This window comes from Nakaseomyces glabratus, chromosome K, assembly GCF_010111755.1.
Source record: "Nakaseomyces glabratus chromosome K, complete sequence".
In the NCBI taxonomy this organism is placed as follows: domain Eukaryota; kingdom Fungi; phylum Ascomycota; class Saccharomycetes; order Saccharomycetales; family Saccharomycetaceae; genus Nakaseomyces; species Nakaseomyces glabratus.
The window spans coordinates 149,280-167,657 of NC_088961.1; the positions used below are offsets into that span (position 1 = coordinate 149,280).

Sequence of the window (18,378 nt, forward strand, 5' to 3'; positions counted from 1 at the left end):
AATATTTATTTTATTATTAGGTTATGTATGTACTCGATCAATTAATGTGCTTTGAGTCATGACAAAATAGTCCAAAGAGCCAGAACACACTTGGTGAGTATGTAAGGCCATTGGAATGCATTGTATTTTTGGTGTCTATTTACTTGTTACCTGAATGATGCTTCTCAGAGCATAAATGCCTGCTGTTTGTTTCCTCTGTTACAGGTCACAGGATATTCTTAATAATCATCATGTATTAGAGACTTTTAATTCAGTCTCCAAGTGGTGTATGTGTGTCTTAGGTTTGTACAGTAATTCGCCCTTTGAGTCTGCTATGCATACTTCTATGCTTTGAAACCATTCATGTTTCATGACTTGCTCTAAATAATAACGATCTTTTACTTCTAACTCGAGCATCTTGCCAATCAGGTCTCTTGAATATGAAGGTAATTGTCGTAAAACCTTCATGGGGCCCTTGCTGAAATCGTTCTCATCATCTGGATCTTCACAGAACAATCTAAATGAGTTGAACTGCTTTCTTGGTGCCTTCCATGGGAATCTTTTCAAGGTCATGCAGTAATAAATAATCGCTAAGGACCAAACATCTGCTAGCCTAGGGTCATAATGATTCATCTCAAGCAGTTCTGGCGAAAGGTATGGATCAGAGCCCACTATGCCTGTTGCTTTAACTATGTTTCGCTCATATGGGTATTGAAATATAACAGCACTGCCAAAATCTATCAATTTTAATATGCCATCATTGGTGACCACGCAATTGTCAAGTTTTAAGTCCCTATGTGCGATGCCCATAGCATGCAAGTAATTTACGCCATGGCATAGCTGCTTGAAGTAGCAGGATATCTCATCCGGGGACATTGTGTTGGTCATTACCAGGTCGAAGAAGTCGTAAGGAGCATATTCCATTACCATCAGCAAGCTGTTGCCCTCCCGTATTATGTCGAATGTCTCTATAACGTTGGCATGGTGTAATGTGGAGCCCATGCAGAACTCTGCGGTGATCTTCTTGCAGTATTTCTCTATCTGCTCCTGTGTTGAGTTAGGCGAAGTTCTAAACATCTTTACGGCGTACTGCTGCCCATTGCTCTTCTTAACTATCGAGACTGAGCCCGATGCGCCTTCGCCGATCTTCTTTCCTGGGATGCCATACTTGTGAATCAGCTCCATGGGCGTATCCACGTAGTCCGTCAGCACAGTTTGTTTATATGTCACGGGGGTAACCATCGAGGAGCTTGCGTTGTAAGAGTCATCGGTGCTGGAGCTATTCGAGGAGCTATTGAACTTCTTCAGGAACCTTTTCAAGGGCGGTTGTTTCTTCTTTTCCTGTGGTTCATGCACAGTTGGGATGTCGGGCCATGTCTCCGGCAGTTTCCTATGCATCAGTGCTTCTACTGGGTGTAACATCTCGAGCTGAGATGCCGATGAGGTGTGTCTCTGTGACAGCTGTCTTGTGGTATAGTTCAGAGGACTATGTAAGTTATGTGGGAAGGGCCTATGTTCGCTCGATACTGGCGTGGACGTGGTCGGGTTCAGATGTATGCTGGAGCTCTTCGGTGCGATGCTGGGTATCTCATCAGAGGATCGAAAGAACAGTTTCCTCAGCGATGACTTCCTCCCACTGAGAGAAGAGCTAGAAGACGACCCTGGCAGCCTGTCCGTGCCGTTTATAAAAGAAACCATGTCTGGTCCATATATATACTGTCCTACTTTTGCCTTCTTTTGCAGCAAGAGCCCACTTTTGTAACACGATTACTCATAATCCTACTCTAATAAAGAAACCCCATACACAGTTGAAGGGAGGAAGAAGTCTCGAGTTTGTGGGAGAAGTCATTTTAAAGACCAGGATCACATGCAAGTACTTATACTCTTCGAGCCCTGGTTGCAAGTTGCAACGTTTGTAACAACTCATTGCGAAAGGGCATAATGCAACGGGAAGTATATGTGCGATCGGTATCGACCACGACGTACTGATCACGGCCACAGTGTTAGACCACGAATACATCGACCTCAATCGTATCGACCACGAATGTGTCGACAACGATATATATCGCAATTTGCGAGAACTAAAACCGGAATTGCAGGCCCTCTGGATGCCCTGCCATCTTAAAGTGGAATTCCAAGTTCGTCACACGACGAGTTATCACTGACTTTTGTTTTATCACTGCCTTGCCCACAGGATCATGCGACGGATTCTTATTGGAACAGCCATCACTGCTCTCTTATCAGCACATTCTGCACTGCACAGTCTCTAGCATTGCTATTTGCATTGCCATTTTGCACTGCCATCTTTGCACTGCCCAGTTACAACTAGCAGTTAGTTGCAACTGGAACTTGCATCATCTCTTCGGGGATTAGTCAGTTCCGGTTTACAAGTGTGGGGTCTTGGGAAGACCCTCTTTCACTAGTCTAGTGTCTTTGGCTGGTGTGAGGATATATATTAAGACTATTTACACTGATTCTTTCCTCGCACTTCAAATTCTTTGGTATTTTAGTTCTATTATTGAGGACAGACCCCATAAAAAAAAACATCGCTACACCTGTATAAAGACATGTCTAACTCCGCTGCTGGCAGGTTGAACCAGACCTCTCATATCTTGAATGAGTCTATAAAGAACGACGACATCTCGCTGCGCCGCTCTCAGCCATCCACCACGTCTTTGCAAGCCCTTGAGCACCCATTCAAGGTCACCGTGATTGGTTCCGGTAACTGGGGTACCACTATTGCCAAAGTTGTTGCTGAGAACACTGCTTTGAACCCACACCTGTTTGTGTCCCGTGTGGACATGTGGGTGTTCGAAGAGAAGATCGACGGCAAGAACCTGACTGAGATTATCAATGAGCAGCACGAGAACGTCAAGTACTTGCCTGACATCAAGCTGCCTGAGAACCTGGTCGCTAACCCAAACCTGATCGACTCAGTGAAAGGTGCCGACATACTGATCTTCAACATCCCTCACCAGTTCTTGCCCCGTATTGTGTCAAACTTGAAGAACCACGTCGGGCCACACGTCAGAGCCATCTCTTGTCTGAAAGGTTTTGAAGTTGGCAAGAAAGGTGTACAGCTTTTGTCCTCTTATGTGACCGATGAGTTGGGAATACAGTGTGGTGCACTATCCGGTGCTAACTTGGCCCCAGAAGTCGCAAAGGAGCACTGGTCTGAGACTACCGTTGCTTACCACATTCCAAAGGACTTCAGAGGTGAAGGAAAGGACGTTGACCACAAGTTGCTAAAGGCTCTGTTCCACAGACCATACTTCCATGTCAATGTTATCGAAGATGTTGCAGGTATCTCCATTGCAGGTGCTCTAAAGAACGTTGTTGCTCTGGGTTGTGGGTTTGTTGAGGGTCTAGGCTGGGGTAACAACGCTGCTGCCGCAATTCAAAGAGTCGGTCTAGGTGAAATCATCAAGTTCGGCCAAATGTTCTTCCCAGAATCCAGAGTTCAAACTTACTACCAAGAATCTGCAGGTGTCGCTGATCTAATTACCACTTGCTCCGGTGGTAGAAACGTCAGAGTTGCTAAGCATATGGCCAAGACCGGTAAGTCTGCTCTCGATGCCGAAAAGGAACTACTAAATGGCCAGTCCGCACAGGGTATCATTACTTGTAAAGAAGTCCACGAATGGTTGGAGACTTGTGAGATGACTCATGAGTTCCCATTGTTCGAAGCAGTCTACCAAATTGTTTACAACAACGTCCCAATGAAGAACTTGCCAGATATGATCGAAGAATTGGAATGCATCGCTGATTGAGATTTAAAAATATACTCAAAAAAAAATTTTTGTTATAACCCAGTTTTAACTCACTTTTATTATCTTTTATTATTTCCCTCCATTAATAATTTTTTGAAGAATTGTTGCCCTATTCCTATGAAATTCTTTGCAATGTCCCAAATGCATTAAAATTAGAAGGCAAACCTAGTTTTGACTACGAATACACTTGAGGCTTGCAAATTACTATGGTAGTTTTCTACAGAAGCTTACAAAAGAGCAGCCATAGGTAGGAATGCCAGCAATCGCTCAAAAAAAATGATTTGTACTATATGTTTTTTTATTAAAAGGTTAGGAAACCCTCATTAATTTTAGTTTTAGTAAAACGTCTCTCTAACGTTCTGTCTTTCTGTCTAATGTCATAAACCCCATTATAGTCAGACTTTCACCATCTCCATATTCATCTCATGTAGAAGGTTCAGCAAGTGTATAAATTCACGTATAAGCCCAAATATATTCTTACTCACTAATCGAAGCTCATCGCAAGTGGAATCCCAGAAAATTTCTGCAAAAAGTGACTGGAATCCCACTAAAACGGACGACAAACCGGGCAAACAATGGGAAGGCAAAGGAATATAAGGACTTATAAGAAGAGTCATTTCTATTGATAGCCACTTCTACAACTGCTACAAGTGGAGCACGCAGCCATGTCGACGCTAAAGTTGTTTATATTGAGGCATGGGCAGAGTGATTTGAACCATGAGAATATCTTTTGTGGGTGGATTGATGCTAAATTGACCGATAAAGGGCGTTCCCAGGCCAAGAATGCTGGTCAATTGATTGCTCAGCATTGTAAGAGCAATGGTATTACGTTGCCTCAGATCGGTTTTACTTCCAGACTGCTCAGAACCGAGCAAACTATGGATGTTATCCTCAATGAGCTGCAATTGGGGAAGAAAGACGAGGTAAGTGGTCAATTCAATAATCCCGTGTTTGTGGTATTTGACTATATCTATACATTGGCTGAGATAAGAAGCTATCTGTTGAGTGAGAAGGAAGAGAACCCTATAAGTAATGAAATCCCTGTATTGAGGACATGGAGGCTCAATGAAAGACACTACGGTGCTTGGCAGGGGCAAAGAAAGCCAAAAGTCTTGAAAGAATATGGTGAAGAACAGTACATGTACATTCGAAGAGACTATAACGGCAGGCCACCAGAAGTTGATCTCGAGAAAGAGATGATTCAGAAACATGACTTAGGTGCTGCCACTGGTTATGAGTTCAAAGAACCCAACAGGTCATTGAAATACGAGTTAGAAGAACTAAACCAGAATATTAAGCTACCGTACTCAGAGTCCCTTTCTGATGTGGTGGCTAGATTAGAACCTTTCCTTGACGAGATTATCTTGAAAGTGGCTAAAGAATTTGATCTTGACTCCTGTCTAATTGTTGGTCACGGTAGCTCTGTTAGATCCCTGTTGAAAATTCTCGAAGGTGTTTCTGATGAAGATATCAAAGGAGTTGACATTCCAAATGGTATTCCATTGGTTATAGAATTGGACAAGACGAACAACTTCAAGTTTTTAAGAAAATACTACCTGGACCCTGAGCTTGCTAAGATCAATGCTGAAAAAGTGCGTAAGGAAGGTTTTGAAGAAAACCCTTAGGTCCTCACTAATCTGATTAATCAGAAAACAATTATAACGTTTAATTATTTTAATCGATAAATGAGAGACCGTAATACTTAATGATAATGAGAACGATATTTAACTTGAGATTATATGTATAGACTTTTAATAATTTGGGTATAAAAAAATTTTAATTTATTATATATTATATGATTTTTCAACAAAAAGCTTACAAACAATTGACTGCAGTTTTAGCTTTTGCACCGGAAGTTAATATTTAGGGCATCTACTGATCACTGACAAAGATTAAACTCAACATTATCAAAAGTTATTTTTCTAAGTTGTATGAGAGTTAATAATTATTAAATTTATAATTTCTATATTTTCATAATGCGTTAGAATATATCTTAAAAGTGACCGAATAATATGTAGTTGCCATATTTACATAAAAAAAAAATTATAATGATGTATCCGAAATTTTAAAAGAAATTTGAATGATGTTGGGGGTATTTATGCAGTGACAAATCCGATGTTAGACTTGGCATATTTAGTAACCTGTTGGCGTTCCTCCAGGGACAAATTTTCATGCTTAGCCTTAATATGTCTTGTTAGTGCATCTAATCTTGAGAAAGTCTTTTGAAAACCTTCGTCACCCAGGGCACGGATACACTCAGAGCAACGGAAAATGGACCTCTTCTTGGCATGAATGGTGTTTTGGTGTCTGGTTAAATCGTAAGTTCTAGAGAATTGCGCACCGCAAACCTCATTTGTTACACTGTTTACCAGCTCACAAACAAAAGCTTCATGTGTTGCGTTGTTCTTGGAATGGGTGTGAGTGCTCTTCGTTGTAGTCTTTGGGTTGTAGACCTTTGGAGCTTGCTTTCTTGAAGAACTCAACTTACGTGCGTGAGCAGTTGGTCTAGCCAATGTGCTTCTGCTGTGGTTAGAGCCAGCCTTGGTAACCGATGAAGTTTTCTCTACAACTGTCTTCTCAACCGGTTTTGAGTTATCTTTCTTTGTGGTTTGTTTTGCAATAGGTTTGGTGTATAAGTCATCGTCGTCTGAGTCCACAGCCAGCAGGATGTCTTCGATCTCTGTGGCTGAGGTTAATTCAGTTAAGTCTGGTAAGTTCTTGCTCTCCTCCTCTACATGGGTATCCTCGGTAATCTTCTTAGAGCTCCCTAGAACCAGCTGAGATGGATCTTCAATCAGACCAGATGGGTTTGTGCTATGTAGGTTGGTAGTTGTGAAATCTGAAGGTAGTTTTATCTGCAGTATATCTTTATCGTTAGTTGATGTTTTGCTTAGGATGTTCTGGATGTTGTCTAGGTGGTATTTCCGTAGTCTATCGTCTACGGACTCCTTGTGTTCAGCGACATCCAGGGATTCTATGGGGGAGTTGGAAGAAACGAGTTCGTTGTGGTAGTTCTCTAGACCCTCGTCGAACAAGTTCTCGTCGTCACTCAGGTCATCGTCGTCGGCAAACTCGTTGTCGAATATCAGGCGCGCATCGTTGTTGTCGAGCATAGCGACGTTATCGTCCAGCTGCCAGTCCGCCATCTTGGCGTTCATGCTGCTATAGTCCACATCGTCGTAGTACGAGTTCTCGTCTACCAGGCCCCTATTAAGCTTGTCGTCCACCGCAGACACGTTCATATGCGCGCTGTTCTTGTTAGCATACGATATCAGCACTTCCGGGTTCACCTGCAGCATCTGAGCCTGCGCCTGGGGTGCTGGCGCCTGCCGTATGTCCGGGTTCGCCAGTAAGTTCGCTGGCGCTGTACTCAGCACACCCTCACACGCCACATCGCCCGACATCATCGTCACACTCGGGTCAGCATACTGGCTGAACATCTGCTGCTGCTGCAACTGCACCTGCCGCACCTTCCCGGCCTCCCGCAGATCAAGCTGCTCCTGCGCCGTCTCCTGCTCCCGCAACCGCATATTGTACAGCTCATCCTCCAAAACATCCGTCAGCGTCCTCTTCAGTCCCAAATCTATAGACGTCATCCTCGTTACCGCTCTCGAGAGGAAAGTTTTAATAGAATTGCCACCACCGCCACCAGTGCTCCTTTATATATTGAACGGACATTTTGGGGGGGGTCTCCCCCCCCCCCCCCCCCAAAGCCAGAAATTAGCAGGAAGGGTCCACAGAATCACCCGCACAGCCCTCAACCATTCAGGAAGATCTACGGGCTTGATGTTTCTGATCTAGACCTTCCCTGCGCGTGTTTCTGTGCATTTCCAGCTGCTTTCTTGCGTAATTTGAGAGGCTCAACAACGAAGTGAGAAGAAAAAAAAAAGCAATTTTTTTCCAGTTCTGAGTGTGCGGGTGTTTCTGTGGATTTATTCTTTTAGCTTCTTGTGTGTTCTTCGCTGTTCCACGGAAGTAACAGTCCACGGAGTTTTAGTAATCCCTGATAGACTTCGCCATACTGCACATAGTTTGATAGTTATAGTATATGGTATATGGTATATGGTATATAGTATATAATACCTAGAAGATGTCTGCTTTGCCCTTGAGCTGGTGGTTCTTACGCTGCTGCCAGTAGTCTCCGTGGAACTTCCAGTATGGCTTCTTTGTTACCGGGTGGGTTTCCTTGGTGAACCAGAGCGGCTTGTACTGGATGTTCTGCTCCTCGCGGGTGCGGCGGGCTGCTCTCTGCTTCTCCTCGACGCGGTGCTTCTCCTCGGCGGCGAGGTCGTACTGGCCGTCCTCCATGGCGCGCTGGTCGGGTCTCAGTCTGGTGTCCGTGGGTGCGAGCCATGGGATCAGGTGTTTCTGTGGGGCGTTCAGGGTGATGGCAAATGGGGTCAAGTGGAAAGGAGCGTCTGGTCGAGGGTTCACCTTCCACACCAGGAACTTGCTGCCGTCGCGGGTGGGCTCCGTCGCGGTGTGCGTCTTCTTGTGGTCCAGCGCTATCTCGTCCTTGTCCTTGCCGTTGACGTGCTTGGCGTAGATGGAGTCGTGCCAGTGGCCGCCCAGCACCCAGTGCTTCTTGTTGTCCTTGTCGAACACTTCACCTTTCACCTCGTACGCGCTCGACGAACGCCAGCCGCGCGCCTTGAAGTACAGCTTACAGTAGTCGCCCGTGGTGTGGTTGGTGATCACCACCTCACCGTAGTTGTCCACTTGCGGGTTGCCCACCAGGATACCGATGACGTTGTTGTTGGGCTTCTTGAACGTGTACAGCTCCTTGCGGTCAGTGCTGTTCGGTAGCAGGTTGATGTACCACAGCCCCAGGTGCTTGACGTTGAACTGTCTACCGTTGAAGTGCGTGTCGACGTATGACTCACCCCAGAAATCCCAGCGGGGGGACTCGGTGTACGTGGCAGAGATAGGTGGGTGGTGAGAGACTTGCTCCGCGAAAAACCTGTACTGCTTGTCCGGTCTGGCGTACTCAAATGTCTCACCAAGCAGCGGATTGAAGGGCTTCGCAACTCTCTTGGTCGTAGACGCATACGCGGACGCAGTAAAGATGGACACATACAGTAATCTTAGCGTAGAGTCCTCAAATTGCACAGCTTTGTCCAGCAATTCGGAGTACTCTAAATCTTCGGCAACACGCTGCAGCAAAGACGTTGGTTCATTGAACGCCACAGGCAATGTCATCTTGGTCATATCCTTACCGACCATGGACTTAAGCACACCCCACAGACTGATCTTAGGCCTATCATCTTCATCCAGCTTCAATCTCTTTCTCACACCTTCATCATAACCAAAGAATGAACCTTCCTCCAACAACAATTTCTCCTTCGCTTTCTGAGACTCAGTTTGGGATTTCATCTTCGAGCTGGCAAACAGCTTTCTTTGCAGCTCTATTTCGTTCGATTCACCTTTGACACTAGCGGTAGAAGTCGCAGTCTCTCGCAAAGTACTCTCTTCGTCGGTTGGTTTGGATGTTTGCTCTTTGATCGCTTCCATCTTTTCTTGCTCTTTGCTGATAGCTTTCTGTTCAAGAGCTGGCTTAGTTTCAGCCTGTTCTACCTCTTTCTTTTCAGATGTTTCTTCATGTTCGACCTTGCTTTCAGCGGGTTGTTCTGGAACCATGGTTTTTATTTGCTCACGCATTTCTTTAGCCTCAGACATCTCGCCCGGGGTGGTATCTGGAATGGAACCAATTTCGTCTATCAACTCTTCTGCGTCATAGAACTCGTCACCGTTGCCATCCTCAACAACAGATTTGGTTACATTTAGGAACCTGGAAATTACAGTAGAAGCTCTTTTAATCATCTTATTGTCCTGATCAGCGGTTTCTTGTAGCTCTTGGTTTAATTCCTTTCTTAAGTGTCTACGCTCCTTTGTTAATGCTTCTAACAGGTCTTCTTTCTTGTTTAATTCTAGTTCCAGCTCCTTGACGGAGTCAATCCATACATTGTTGACATCTCTATGCTTAGTGATTATTTGAACTAACTTTCTGTCTCTCTCAGCACCCAACTTGGCCAAGTTGTTGAATGTGTCCACAGTATTTTGGATAGTCCCTCTCAAAGTCGACAGGTCGGAAGAGGAAATGTCAGCGGTGTCTAATACTTCCAACACAGATGCCAATTGCATAGATATTGTCTTCTTATATACATTAAGGTTCTCAATAAATGGACCATATTGCGTTTTCAAGTATTCTTCATCAGGATCTATGGGCTTCACTAATATCTCATCAATGTCTTCGTCCGAATCTTTGGCATATGGATCAATGGCATTCAGTTTATCCTTACCTAATAGCGACTCTAAGGTTGGACTGTTAAAACTTTCGTCTTTCAAAATTGGAGAATTCAGAGAGTTAGACATTGGGGTCAACGGAGACATGTCACGACGCAGTCTGTTAGTGTTGATATTCAAGCTACCAACAACACTTTCTGCATCACTAGCGTTACTGCCATAGTTGCTATGATCAGTTGAAATTCCTAAGACAGGGGGTTTCAATCCCTTTTGAACTTGGCTAATCCTTTGAGACGTAGAACTATTGGCACGACTTCTATTTGGTTTAGCAGGTTGTAGAGATGGAGCACTTCTGGATTGGCCTTCATTGGCGCTACCCGAAATAACGGATCTATTGGAAGGTTGTTTCTGTGAGTGTTTTGCATTTGCGTAACTTATACCTGCTTGGATAGCGGCAATCCATTTCTTTGCCTCAGCTGGATTAGTACCTTTTAGTCTCCATCTACCCTGGTCGCCAATCAATAGCTCAAATTTGACCTTTTCATGGCTATTGGAGAAAAGACGACATTTAGATAAATGAACTTTATCACGAGGAGAACTGCCTTCCTTTGGCCTGTTCTTGTAATATCTTAAATATCCATCTTCAGAGAGCACAAACCATCGTGTCTGGAAACCCTTCGCTATGTTAGTCCATTTTTTCAATTGGCCTTTGTAAGTTGGGGCATGGGTTTGATGATCGGTCTCTGAGACGTTGACGACATTTCTGTCTCTTGTGACTGTCTCTATGTAGTTTCTTAATTCAGAGGAAGAGCCCTGGTGTTTACTTGGTGAGGTAGGGCCAAGCAAGTCAATTGGTAACAGAGCCTTTGCGTTTCTCCGTAGTGGATCTGCCCCATGGTCAACTAGCCATTTGCACATCTGTACATCTTTCTTCTTAACGAATTCATGTAGTACAGTGTCGCCTGAGGTAGGATCAAGTCCGTTAATATCGAGTAGTTCCTCGTTTCTCTGTATTTTCCAAATTTGTTCCAACTTGTCAAAATCTCTTCTGTCAAAGGCATCTCTAAGATCCTGCGCAACCTGAGACACATATTCGTCTCTCTTGTTCTGCATTGCAGCTACAATATCCAGAGTCTTACACATATCGATCGGTTCCTGACCTGCATTATTTACAATTGTATCGTTAATGTCAGGCAACTCCATCAAGAAATTAACAACATCAACCCTGGACTGCGATGCAGCCAAATGTAACGGCGTGTTACCGTTATAGTCCCTGTAGTTTATGTTCAAATTCACAGTAATATCACCTTCTGGTGTCTTATGCAACCCCAAGTGGAACGGGTCACGTACAACATAGTCCCTGACTATCTCCTTGATCAGCGCAATAGGAGCAACCTGGACCGCATAGTGCAGCAATAGCGTGGAAACCTCCATGACACTAGGGTCATCATACGGAACAAACTCCTTCTGCAACATATCATGCAACTCCTTGAAAGAACCACCAGTCATCGCTTGCAAAAGCTTCAACTTCAGCATGGGCTTGCTCACCCTACTCTTGCGAAGAGTAACACCAACATCGTGCGTGGCCATCTCGAACGTCTGCGTTTAGCCCTGGTGGAGACCCCGAATGCCTTCGCAAAACGCCAATTGGTTCTCTTATATACTTTTGCTCTCCCCCTTCCAAGGGATTTGCTCAGCATCAGTAAGCGTGCTCTCGGAAGAGCGAAGTCCCCTTTTCCCACAGCAGTCTCCGATGCAAATATTCACGCAGTCGTATACGATGTCGGATGTTATCACATATACAAATTATCATATTATTTACAATGGTCGGGTGTATTGAAACTATATAGTCTTTGGTGCCCTGTTGAATATGGTGTCCAGCTCGTTAAGTGCTCTGTCCAGCATGGTGATGAACCGTGCTGTCTGTCTGTGTCTCGAGGACACTGTGACACTGATCTTGCTGTCCTTGATAATGTATCCAATGCCGAACCCGTCCTTGTCCACAGGTCCGAACCCAAACCATTTCAGTGCAGGACTGCCGCAGTTTGAAGTGCTCAGGATGTTCTTGTTAATTTTGTGCCATGCGTTGTCTTCGAAGATCGGTGGTGTCGAGTGTGTGATGGGGTCGTCTGGCGTCTCAGCTTGTAGTTTCTGCCATATGCATTGCAACGCATAGAGGTGTCTGTCCTGGCCCATCCCCATGGAGCACTCCCTCGTGATGCGCGTGTGCTCCTGGCATGCTCTGTGCAGAAGATCTATACGCTCAGTGTCCGTGCTCCTGTGGTTGAACACGGATTTGACAAATTTGATCGAGTCATGAGTCACTGGTCGTATAGCCTCAGTCCGCCCATTAAGAAAGGTCTTCGTCATTGCGGGCTCATATATGGTTTCAAATGTACCGTAAAGTGCATAGAACGCTACTTGGAACATCTGCTGTACAAATGCATCTGGTGAGCACTTGAAAACGCTCTTGATCCGCGCTGAACCATAGCCTCCAAACTCGAGACTCTCTATCTCATACTGGGAGATCAAGTCTGTACATTTCACTTCTGCAAAGTGCACCGCCCTGCACAGATACTCGTCTTTCAGCCACTCCAGCTTTCTAGGCACTGTTATCAGGTTACTGTCTGCTTGTGGCAAGGTCCTCGGCGTTCTTGAAGTGACTGTCTGTGCAAAGCTTGTAATTGCATCAGTGTATATCTCATTCGCTAGTCGCAGCACTGTATGGCCATCTACACCAGTGTGCTCAAAGTTCACACCTGCTTTACCGCATTTGGTGACTATGATCTGTAACTTGTCAAACCATCTGTTGATGCATGTTCCTCGCTGAAGGTTTTTTGGTGCATGCACGTACTCATCAATCTCGAAAGGACTATTGAAATCTATCTCAGATGTGCCTGTTAGAAACAATTTTAACAAAGAGTTTGGATCATCCAGGTGTGACTCGTAGTCATCAAGACATAGGACAAATAGAGCGCTGTCTATAATCTTCAAATTCTGCCAATTTTGCCGAGAGTCCTGCTTGTGTATGTGTTCACGGATGTTGGCCCAAGTTCTTCTGCTCTCTGTAGTCAGAATACCCATTTCCAAGAATCCTTTGTGGTTTTCCTTGTTTAGCCTCTCTCTATCCATAATTATGGAGTACAAATTCCACTCTATCTCTTCGGCGCTTTGAAATATGAGCTCATTCTGACAATCCAGGACATCAAACCAGTAGAAACTACCTTTGTACATGATAACTATGTGGTGAGACGTAGAGTCGGTCTGTAAATGGCACGACTGCTGCTTAGGTTTTGGCGGGATCCGGCTCGAGCCAAACAACTTTTGGTACTGGTCCATAGACAGCGGTACATCATTCCGCAAAATATCTGGCTTTAATGTATTATTCCTGATCTGACTCGCAAAACGCAATGCAGATGTTACCACTCGGGATGCCCTTTTAATTTGCAATGTGTATTCCTGGAATACACCTGTGCGCATCGAATAATCAAGTGTAGGGTCATCTTCAAGCTCAAAGAATGGGTTAACGTTAAGAACCACTGGAGAGTCATACATCAAATAGGCATTGTACCAGAATTGTTCAATGTATGAGGACTGGGGTTCAAAAGTAGCGAGCCAGTTTTCGTACTCTAACAATTTATCCTGCAAATAGCTCAATACCTCGAGGTTACTCTCTGAGTAGACTACTTTTTTAGTCTTCTGTGCTTCTTCACTACCCAGCAGTGGTTCAGTTCTGTCAATGTATCTCTTGAGGGTGGCCTCTAGAGGAGGTATAGGAAGCCTTTCCAATGTCTGGAAGTTCTTGTACTCTTCCTCGGTGCCTACAGTCATTATTTACAGTGTAATTTTAATAAGCTTGGTGATGGATATGGAAAGCTACAACATGAACAATCCCATGGAACATATGGAGCCATTTGTGCAATTGTGAATAATTATATATATATATATGTCTCATTGCAATTCAAATCTCAATTTAAAGGTACTTTGAATATACCCTATTAAAGGTCATGGCAAATTAAGGTTTTAACCGCAACTAATATTCCGATGCACTCACACACATATACACCCATGAGAGAGAGATCTCAGTAGCAGAGTTGTCCAATGTTTGCGATATTTTAAAAGTCCACAGCTTCCACTTGACTGGCGATTACTCATCGGACAGAATCTTTTTAAGAAGTCAACTGCCAAAATTCCGTTGAATTAAGCAGGAACTCGAGTGATCAAAACAATGGGTTGACGATGAGCAAGACAAAAAACGCAGAGTGGACATTGCGATTGCACAATGACCGTTACCGGGCATTATTGATGGTGCTGATTGTTACCTTCACATTTTTCAAACTATGTTGAGATTATCTCATGCAAAATCTATTCATTTGTTTTCTCATCAGAGAGATGCTCTATGTACTATATAATATAAAGTCTTGAACTGGATGGAAGATAATGGTCGTTAATGTGAGTGATCCGGCAAAGAAGGTGCATTGTCGATTGTAACTTGTAAATTATACCTTGTAAAGATTATACTTTTTGCTTTCTGGATTCCTTAAAGACCCATTGTAGGACGGCAATTTGGCCCAGACTCATACCGATGATCAATAGGATACCGTAGAAGGAGAAGGCGGTGATTCTCTTCTCGGTGGAGCGGACAGTAGCGTGGTTTCTATCGTTTCTGGTCTTGTAGTAGCCCAAGCTGTTCTCCAAGGAGTACAGCTGTCTCTCGATCTTATCAATAGAGTCTTCCAACTTGGTCTTCAATTGCTTGCTCTCACCTTTGTCCTCGATACCTCTTTGATTCTTTCTGAAGTTTCTTCTCTGGCTTCTAACATCGCTAGCAACATTGCCACACTCAGAAGTGATTTCCAGCTCGACGATCTTGTCGTGGGCTTTACCACCATAAAAGCAGAATGTGTACTCACCGCGGTGCTTGGCAGGGAACGACCAGTGGCCCTTGTGCTCGTTGTTCCTGTTCACAATTGGCTCGTGTAGGTTACCTGGCTCAAAGATCTCATACTGCACATTCAGATCGTTACCAGTACCGCTGAGCACCTCGTAGTAATAGGAAATAGAACAGTCTGTTCTTGTAGTTAGCGTGTGGAAGCATTGTCTCTCACCTTTCAACAACTCAAATGTCAATGGGCTCGCGCCGACCAGGGACAAAAACAGAACAGCAATAGCCAACATCTTGGACTCTTCTTCTAGTACCTTAGGTTTGGGATAATGATAGCTAAAAGGTCCCCCCCCCAAAACTACAGCTCGAAGTTATACTTTCAATAGAAAGTTCATTGGAAGTTTGTCAAATAATCTTTAATTTCTCACGCGACGCGTCAAAATGTCATGAAAAATTGATTTGAACTATAAAGCCAAACTAGTGCCAAGTAGCTTGGAATCCACTTTTGATTGCAGGAAGAGCAGCTGGGGCAAGCGGATAGCGATGGTTGGCAAGTATGAGATTCCTGAGGAGATCAAGCAGGAAATAGAGCAGGTTTATGAGGAGGTGCCGCCGTTGCGGGATCAGTACAGGCTGATAGACAAGATAGGTGAAGGTACATTCTCTAGTGTGTACAAGGCTGAGGATCTACAAGGGAAGGTGACGCGGAAGTATGGCTCGCACTTCTGGTATAAGGACTCGAAGTATGTTGCGCTGAAGAAGATCTACGTTACGTCGTCGCCGCAGAGAATCTATAACGAGCTGAACTTGCTGTATATTTTGACTGGGTGTGTACGGGTGGCGCCGTTGTGTGATGCTATGCGGGTCAGGGATCAGGTAATGGCGGTGCTTCCATACTACCCTCATGAGGAGTTCCGGAACTGTTATCGAGACCTTCCGATAAAGGGTATCAAGATGTATATGTGGGAACTCTTACAGGCGCTAAGTTTTGTGCACTCGAAAGGGATTATTCACAGAGACGTCAAGCCAACCAACTTCTTATATAACCCAGAGATCGGAAGAGGTGTGCTAGTTGATTTTGGTCTGGCTGAAATGCAAAGTGATATCATTACCCATGGAGCTGAGATGGCGTTCCCAACAGCAAAGGATGATGACGCGGCATTTGCAATGAAGGATTATAGAAACCAGGAACTCTTTTGCCCTTGCATCATGAGAGAATCCAAGGATACCACTATACCTAGTGCCACACACCCACTTATTACTATCCAGAATGGTAAAGTTGTTCAATTGGGCAACGCTAATGGGGTTGATCTAACAAAGGGCTATCCAAAGAATGAGACGCGGAGAGTTAAGAGAGCCAATAGAGCAGGTACTAGGGGGTTCCGTGCTCCTGAAGTGTTAATGAAATGTGGTGCGCAGACGACGAAGATAGATATATGGTCAGTAGGTGTAATTCTGTTGAGTTTATTATCCAGGAGATTCCCACTCTTTCAAAGTTTAGACGACACTGATTCTTTGTTGGAGCTCTGCAATTTGTTTGGTTGGAAAGCAATGAAAAAATGTGCAGCAATCCATGGCCTGGGCTTTGAGGTTGCTGGTGTTCAGAATCTGCGAGAAGAGCCATTCCAGCATGGGCTGAAACAGTTTGTCTACGAGCTCTTAGATAAAGAGTGTGAGGCCGGAACGTTTCCAGAGTACAGTATAGCCTTTGAGACACATTCATACTTAAAATATGAAATAGAAGAAGGCCACTCGATAGAGCCACATCTTCCATCACAGATCGAAGAGGATAATGATAACGAAAAGATGATGCAGTTGAAACAATATCAAAAGGAGATATGGTCTGACCATTTTTGGTGTTTCCAAGTGTTAGAACAATGTTTTAAGTTGGATCCCAGTAAGAGAAGTTCAGCTGATGAGTTATTGAGGAGTGCATTCTTTAATGAACTAAACGTTGGTGCTGGAGAGAGTACAGAAGGTGAGTTAACCGATGAAGATGTGTCTGACACAGCTAGTGAAGCAGCAAGTTCTGATGAGGAAGTCATGCTAATTGCGTAAGCTTGCTAATTCATGAATGGAGAGGAAGGAGGATGCTGGTTCTGATACGGCCAGCAATATTGCATATATATAATAATTTTTTGTTATTTTACTTATTTCATATTGGTTTGTACTAATTTTTGCATGTTATTTCTGTTGTGATATACTTGTTATATAAAGGAGTATATAGTTTAAAGGTAGAACACATGATAAGGGAATGTATATCAATTTGTTAAACTGTTACAACCAGATAAGTATTTATATTTAGGTGAAATGAATTGGTATTCAGATATAGGCTACATAAACCTCAGAATATGAAAGGAATCAAGAAGGCTCTTCTTGTGTTGTACTTCTTGTTCTTCTTTTGGGCCCATAGGTACATTTGAGTAGCGGAGACTGCGAGGAAGATCAAAGCAAAGATGTTCAATCTTGCGATGAATGCAAACCAGATCCAACTCCAGACTTCAAAAGAGTAGTTTGGAGCCACTAGGACGTTGAAGATACCCTCATTCAATGGCACACGTTTAGTGGTGTTTCCTTGCTTCTTTTGCAAGTCACCCCACAGACGCAACTTCAAGTGGATGTAAAAGTTCCAGGCTTCGCTGATCAGGAACAAAGTCACCAGAGTATTAACTTTCTCCAAGTGCAGGAACTCATATACTGGACGCAAAGTGTCGTTACCGATCAAGAACCCGTAACCGAAGTAAGATGCTGTAATGGAGCCGTTTAGAATCCAGTAATGGGAGGAGTTCTTGAACAAGTTGAACAATGGCATGGTGGCCTGGGAGAACTTGTGCAAGAAAAGGGACTCGAGGACTCTCTTGGTGTAATGGATGGTGTTCAGCCAGTAAATGAGGGAGTACAAGAATGGGTCTCTGTGGACGCTGGAGTTGTGGAACTTGCTGATCACAGACTGGTTCTGAGACAGCCTGTAAAGCAAAGTGTGGATAATGATGGGGCCGATGTACTCACACACAAACACCAGTCTCCAGCTGATTTGAGGACCGAGGTCCTTCACGTACAACTCAGTGGTCGCAGAGTCCAGCCCTTTGAAGTAGCTGTCATCCAGGATGGGCAATTGCTTGTTCTCCTTCGCATAGGTCAATCTCAGCCTGTTCTTGCTGATGTTCCGGTTGTTTCTAGAGACTTCAATCAAAACTTGCTCCAGAGTAGAGCTCTCAGAAAGATTAACCTTCGTCTCCTTGAGGACCTTCGACCGTGGCTTAATAGTAACCAGCATTCTTTTACCTTTTTATCCTTTGTTTTCCAGCCTTGTACAGTAAAACCTCCCAGTGTATCCGAAGTGCCAAGTACTAGCCACCACTTATATGGCGTATTGTTTATCCCTGGGAAAGAATTCCTCCCCGAATGCTTATTGCCCAGGAAATTGGATATCCCTCTGAACGTGTACACATGGTTTCCACGTACATAGGCACACGATTCTGAAAAATTTCCAAAAAAATT

The 18,378-nt window shown here is 44.1% G+C and overlaps 9 protein-coding genes across 9 annotated transcripts; 3 read left to right on the plus strand and 6 right to left on the minus strand.

The window, feature by feature from the left end:
• Positions 1 to 228: 228 nt before the first annotated feature.
• On the minus strand, positions 229 to 1,677 carry RTK1 (putative serine/threonine protein kinase RTK1; the record flags this gene model as incomplete). Its single annotated transcript, XM_448297.1, has 1 exon — positions 229 to 1,677. One exon carries the CDS (start codon positions 1,675 to 1,677, stop codon positions 229 to 231), a length of 1,449 nt encoding a protein of 482 aa, XP_448297.1.
• An 869-nt stretch (positions 1,678 to 2,546) lies between these two features.
• On the plus strand, positions 2,547 to 3,749 carry GPD1 (glycerol-3-phosphate dehydrogenase (NAD(+)) GPD1; the record flags this gene model as incomplete). Its single annotated transcript, XM_448298.1, has 1 exon — positions 2,547 to 3,749. One exon carries the CDS (start codon positions 2,547 to 2,549, stop codon positions 3,747 to 3,749), a length of 1,203 nt encoding a protein of 400 aa, XP_448298.1.
• A 665-nt stretch (positions 3,750 to 4,414) lies between these two features.
• Positions 4,415 to 5,374, plus strand: GPM2 (phosphoglycerate mutase family protein GPM2; the record flags this gene model as incomplete). The annotated part of the gene is made up of 1 exon (XM_448299.1): positions 4,415 to 5,374. One exon carries the CDS (start codon positions 4,415 to 4,417, stop codon positions 5,372 to 5,374), a length of 960 nt encoding a protein of 319 aa, XP_448299.1.
• A 471-nt stretch (positions 5,375 to 5,845) lies between these two features.
• On the minus strand, positions 5,846 to 7,345 carry RPN4 (stress-regulated transcription factor RPN4; the record flags this gene model as incomplete). The annotated part of the gene is made up of 1 exon (XM_448300.1): positions 5,846 to 7,345. One exon carries the CDS (start codon positions 7,343 to 7,345, stop codon positions 5,846 to 5,848), a length of 1,500 nt encoding a protein of 499 aa, XP_448300.1.
• Positions 7,346 to 7,832: 487 nt separating this feature from the next.
• On the minus strand, positions 7,833 to 11,582 carry OSH2 (oxysterol-binding protein related protein OSH2; the record flags this gene model as incomplete). Its single annotated transcript, XM_448301.1, has 1 exon — positions 7,833 to 11,582. One exon carries the CDS (start codon positions 11,580 to 11,582, stop codon positions 7,833 to 7,835), a length of 3,750 nt encoding a protein of 1,249 aa, XP_448301.1.
• A 252-nt stretch (positions 11,583 to 11,834) lies between these two features.
• GVI51_K01617 (choline/carnitine O-acyltransferase) lies at positions 11,835 to 13,823 on the minus strand (the record flags this gene model as incomplete). The annotated part of the gene is made up of 1 exon (XM_448302.1): positions 11,835 to 13,823. One exon carries the CDS (start codon positions 13,821 to 13,823, stop codon positions 11,835 to 11,837), a length of 1,989 nt encoding a protein of 662 aa, XP_448302.1.
• Positions 13,824 to 14,507: 684 nt separating this feature from the next.
• Positions 14,508 to 15,170, minus strand: ERP3 (Erp3p; the record flags this gene model as incomplete). Its single annotated transcript, XM_448303.1, has 1 exon — positions 14,508 to 15,170. One exon carries the CDS (start codon positions 15,168 to 15,170, stop codon positions 14,508 to 14,510), a length of 663 nt encoding a protein of 220 aa, XP_448303.1.
• A 250-nt stretch (positions 15,171 to 15,420) lies between these two features.
• Positions 15,421 to 16,935, plus strand: CDC7 (serine/threonine protein kinase CDC7; the record flags this gene model as incomplete). The annotated part of the gene is made up of 1 exon (XM_448304.1): positions 15,421 to 16,935. The coding sequence occupies one exon, from the start codon at positions 15,421 to 15,423 to the stop codon at positions 16,933 to 16,935; it is 1,515 nt and encodes a 504-aa protein (XP_448304.1).
• A 286-nt stretch (positions 16,936 to 17,221) lies between these two features.
• Positions 17,222 to 18,154, minus strand: TSC13 (trans-2-enoyl-CoA reductase (NADPH) TSC13; the record flags this gene model as incomplete). The annotated part of the gene is made up of 1 exon (XM_448305.1): positions 17,222 to 18,154. The coding sequence occupies one exon, from the start codon at positions 18,152 to 18,154 to the stop codon at positions 17,222 to 17,224; it is 933 nt and encodes a 310-aa protein (XP_448305.1).
• Between the last annotated feature and the right edge of the window lie 224 nt (positions 18,155 to 18,378).